At 38.1% G+C, this 5,245-nt stretch overlaps 1 protein-coding gene across 1 annotated transcript; it reads right to left on the bottom strand.

The window, feature by feature from the left end:
• Positions 1-457: 457 nt before the first annotated feature.
• LOC126704107 (uncharacterized) lies at positions 458-1,222 on the bottom strand. The gene has a single exon (XM_050403140.1). It carries the CDS (start codon positions 1,220-1,222, stop codon positions 458-460), a length of 765 nt encoding a protein of 254 aa, XP_050259097.1.
• Between the last annotated feature and the right edge of the window lie 4,023 nt (positions 1,223-5,245).

Here is a 5,245-nt window from a genome sequence, read left to right as displayed (position 1 = left end):
TCATCTCAGGGCTTAGCGTCATCCCTATCTTCGTCATTTTGTTTGCTTCTCCTTCAGCCAGTTCTATTGTTTCCAGAGCCTCCATTTTGCCTTCTTCCTTCTCTTCAATCATCCATGTATGGTTCTCCTTTGCAGCCAAGACGGCCTGATAACACTCTCTGGCTAAGACTTGATATCCTTTTACTTCGCCGACACCGTTATCTGTTGGGAATTTCACCTTCAAACAATAGGTGGACGTGGTTGCTTTCCATTTGTTGAGCGTGGGCCTCCCAATAATGACATTTTAAGATGAAGGGCAATCTACCACTAGGAAGTCTAACTGATGCGTCAACTGCATCGGGTAGGCCCCCACTATTACTGTCAACGTCACTATGCCCCTGGGATATACCCTGTCTCTGCTGAAGCTGATGAGGGGAGAATCAAATGAGCGCAGTCTCTTTGGATCTAGCTTCAGCTGCTAGAAAGCAGAGAGGTAGATGATGTCGGCGGAGCTACCGTTGTCCACGAAGATCCTTTTGGTATTGAATCCCTCTATATTCAGCATTATAACCAAAGGGTCATTGTGGGGCTGCTTCACTCCTCTGGCATCCGCTTCACTAAAGAACATGTCCCGGTCGATTCGTTGCTGCTTAAATGGCGGTATCATGTGGACGCTATTCACCTGCCTCTGGTACACTTTCTTGAGGGATTTAAATGATCCTCCTGAGAAAGGCCCTCCTGTAATCGTCTTTATCTCCCCGATCACATTCTGTGGAGGATGGGATGGACGGTCGTCACTCCCGTAAGAGGACTCATGCCGGCTTTTATTGCCGTCTCTGAACTTGCTATATTCCCCCTTCTTCACATATTTCTGTAATTTCCCTTTCCGTATCAACTCCTCTATTTGCTCCTTTAGGTCCCTACAATCTTCTGTGTCGTGGCCGTGATCTTTGAGGAATCGACAGTACTTGTTCTTATCGTGGACGTTAAGGGATGAGTGTAACGGCCTCGGCCATTTGAGATAGTGCTCGTCCTTAATCTGCATTAAAATTTTGTCAACAGGCATAACTAGAGGAGTAAATTTTACTGTTCGAGGACCTTTGTCATCCTTTCTTCTGTTCCCGTCATAGTTCCAACGATCTGGGCGCTCCCTTTTTTGACCCCTACGCTCGTCTTCCTTCTTTCCCTTGTCTGCTGGCTTCTCTGCATCCTTTTTGGCTGCTAAAGTGTCTTCAGCATTCATGTACTTCTACGCTTTTAGGAGCATCTCTGCCATCGTCTTTGCTGGATTCTTCGCAAGTGAAGCCACGAGATCTCTGGATCTTAATCCCGCTTTGAAGGTCGTCAGCTGCACCTTGTCATCAGCTTCGTCCACCTCTAGAGTCTCTCGAGTAAAGCGTTTCACGTACGACCTCAGGGTTTCTTTCTCTCCCTATCTAATGGTGAGAAAGTGGTCTGCTGGCCTCTTTGGACGCTGCCCCCCTATGAAGTGACGCAAGAAGGCATTGCTCAATTGCTCAAAGTTGTCAACGGACGATGTCGGCAACTTTGTGAACCATTCCCTTACAGCTCCTTTGAGAGTGGTGGGAAAGGAACGACACAATATCTCGTCAGGTGGTTGTTGAAGACCTAGCGTCGTCTTGAAGGTATTAAGGTGATCCTGAGGGTCTCTGAGTCCATCGAACGGTTCGAGCTGAGATAAACGAAACTTTGACGGCACGGGGCATTCGAGTACCGCCGCGGTGAAGGGTGAATCCGTGGCCCTTACCATTCTGTCTATGCTTCGGTCTGTCTTTTCCTTGATGGCGTTCCTCAGTTCGTCCATCTCCTTCCTCATCTCTCGAATGAGGTCTGAATTATGTTCGTCCGGAGTGGTTGGCCTTTGATGAATGCTCCTCCTATGGCTATCCCCTTCTCCTTCCACGTTATCCCTGGATTGATTCTCCTCCTGTTGAGCCTACTGAAACTGTTGAAGCCGTAACTTCATTTCCTGATTTTGTTTGGTGAGTTCTTCAATGGTGGCTACAAGAGCCTGAACTTGCTGGACCAAGGCTGCGGAATCTAGATTAGGTTCCATCTGAATGTAGAAATTGGTGGAAACTACGCTTTCAAATATGAATCTGAAAATGTCGTTTCCCATAGACGGCTCCAAACTGATGAAGCGTGAATTCGTCAGTCAAGATAGGCAGATGGAACCAACCTCCTGTCGGCGTGAATGTATCTTCTAAGATGGTCACCGGTGTGGTGTCTGCCACAATGCCTCCTATGCGAAAGTTAGAATAGGAAAGCGCTTTGTGAAATGAAATAGATAAGCAGGATAGTAATGGGTGTTTCTTAGAGTGTGTATGTACCTTCTGTTGACAATGTGAGGGCTTTATATATGTGGCTTTAGTTGCTAGCCGTTGTGGTCGTTAATGCCTTTCTTAGTAACACCTCCTGCCTAATAATGGGGCTTTTAATAGGCTCCCAACAGTCTGCCTGGTTGGCTTTGTAATTGCCCAAGTCATCGATTGACTATGTTGAACGATTCCCTTATCCTCGTCAGTGATAACTGGTTTCTTCGTCATTCAGGACGACTTCGTCATGAGTGTTGGATTCGTCTAGGGGATGTAATCTCGCCATTCCCATCATGTTTAATATTAAACTAGACAGCTTTTGTATACTCATTGGAGTTTAAAAGATGATAAATTTCCCTAAAAATTATCTTGCGAATATATATATTTGAAAGTTGTTAATTTTATATACAATATATTTATAAATTATGAGCTACTCTAGTATCAAAATATTAATGTTTATATTTGTGTATATACGTTTACGCATGTGTAGGATGGTTTATCTTGACACGAAACTATATTAATACCAAAATTCGGCCCCCCCAAACAAAAAATCCTAGCTCCGCCCCTATTTTTTATCCACATTTTTTCATCCATACGTATATCAAAAACACTCCTTTAATTCAACCACTCATTAAGATTTTATAATTAGGAAACAAATCTATGTACTCAGAACTCAAAAGTGCGCACAATGAATAACAAAAATTACACCTACAGACACTTCAAGTGCCCTGCCATGTAATTTACATGAATTGATTTGGTTCATGAACATATCACATGCATAAGTCAAGCCAGAAACGTAACATGATAAATGGCATTTGGGTCCGTTTGGATTGAACTTATTGTTACTGAAATTGAAAAATGAAAACTGAAAACACTGTAGCAAAATAATTTTTAAATGTGTGAATAGTATCGTGAGACCCATTTTTAATATTTTTTTTATGAATAAAGTGACTGTGGATCCCATAAACAGTACTGCTACAGTATATGAACAATACTGATACAGTACTGCTACAGTGTTAATGTCCCTGCCTTTCTGCAAAACGTGTGAAATGAAAAAAAAAAAAAAAAAACAACGCGGACGCAGACGCAACATTTAGCCGAATCCAGACGGCACCATTGTTTTCAAAGTCAATAAATTATGTTGACCAGAATTGCCGACAGATAGACGCGTTCTGATGGATAGCTTTTTAAAAATCGCTGGTTTTTAACGAAAATTAATTATGATAGGATTATTGTCGCGTGGAGACGCGGCTAGCTTCATGGCAATTGCTTATGGGTTTCTCATATTTAGGCTTGGTTTGGATACGCGTTTGCGTTTTTGCTGCTGTGCGTTTCTGCGTTTTTCCTTTTTTTTTTTTTTTTTTTACGAGATTTTCCCACAAGCGGCTACTGTTCATGCAACAGTAGCCGCAACTTTTGACCGGTTTTATGTGAACAGTGCATTTGTGCACTGTTCACGGACCCACAAATTTCATTTTTTATCAACTTTTTCATTAAAAATGGGTCCCACGGTACTATTCACACATTTAAAAATTATTTTGCTACAGTGTTTTCAGTTTTCAGTTTCAGCAAAATAAGTTCTATCCAAACACACCCTTACTTTAATTTCTTTTTTCAATCAATAAATTTGTTCGATCAAACAAAGATAAGTTTACACGAATAAAAAATTGTGGGGTACTTCGTTCTTTACTACACTATAAAATAAAGATGTTATTATTATTATTATTATTATTATTATTATATGCTTTAGAAAAAATGACAAATCTTATTCAAAAAAAAAGATGACAAATCAAGGGTGTTACTAGAATGTTATGATTATTGTGACTAGACGAAAACAACAAAAAAAAAAAAATTTATTTTTAAAAATTTTACCAATACGTAAGTGTGATTTTGAAAATATTTAAAATGCACATTTTAAAAATCACGCATTTTAAAATAACTTATCCAAACAGAAACACATGTCAAAAAAAATTACAGATTAAAGCAAAAGATTGTGTTCGACAACTTAAAGAACTTAATTCAATGCAACCTCTTTTATCATCATGGCACATATATAGGCGTAAACCCAACACACTTCTTTCGGATATAAAAGACATAAGACCCGAAAGTCCCATTCTGGCCATTGATGCAACCTCCATACCACGAACACAATTTAGCTTCCATACAAATCAATCATTGTATTCTCATATTGATCCAAATCATCCGTAACATTCAGATAATATCATATATAAATTTATAATATAAATACCATGACGAAGATATGGTCAAACATCTTTGTTCTTTTCTTAGGTTTTCAAAAGTTAGTTTTGCAGTGTATTCTTCTACTTTCCTTTTTGAGGAAAACCACAGAACATCGAGTTATACTTCATATGAAAAGGGGAACGATTTCCGGTTGTCTGGTCCAATAAAGTTGGATGGTTGAATTGATAATTTCATAATTAATATTTGGCTAAAATGCAAATTGTATTTTCTAAATTTAACTGAATTTCATTTCAGTCCTCTAACTTTGTTTCTGTTTAATTAAGTCCTCTAAATTTCAAATTTATTTAATTCTGGATTTTTTTTTCCAATTTTATTAAAAAAATTGTCATTAAGCATGCAGTTAACCAATGAAAAAAAAAATCTCATCATAAAAAATCTATAAAATATTTTTTTAGATTTTATAGATTTTTTTTCATGTGAAATTATTTTTTTTTAATGTAAATTTTTTAACAAAATTGGATGGAATACCTAAATTAAATAAATTTGTAATTTAGATTACTCAATTGAATGAAAGTAAAGTTAAAGCACTGAAATGAATTCCAACGAAACTCATAGTGCATAATTTGCATTTTAGCCTTAATAGTTTTCAAACTATAAAATAAACTCAAACTTAAATTCTCAAATTTTGAAAGACCAACAAGCAATATTTTCATTCAAATGCTAAGAAT

Source organism: Quercus robur, chromosome 10 (genome assembly GCF_932294415.1).
Source record: "Quercus robur chromosome 10, dhQueRobu3.1, whole genome shotgun sequence".
NCBI classification, from domain to species: Eukaryota; Viridiplantae; Streptophyta; class Magnoliopsida; order Fagales; family Fagaceae; genus Quercus; species Quercus robur.
The sequence above is the reverse complement of the archived record's forward strand: the minus strand, read 5'-3'. Positions and strand labels throughout refer to the sequence as shown.

Bases quoted from the DNA above. Each gene is read 5' to 3' on its own strand.
- LOC126704107 (XM_050403140.1), bottom strand. From the start codon at position 1,222: ATGAATGCTGAAGACACTTTAGCAGCCAAAAAGGATGCAGAGAAGCCA.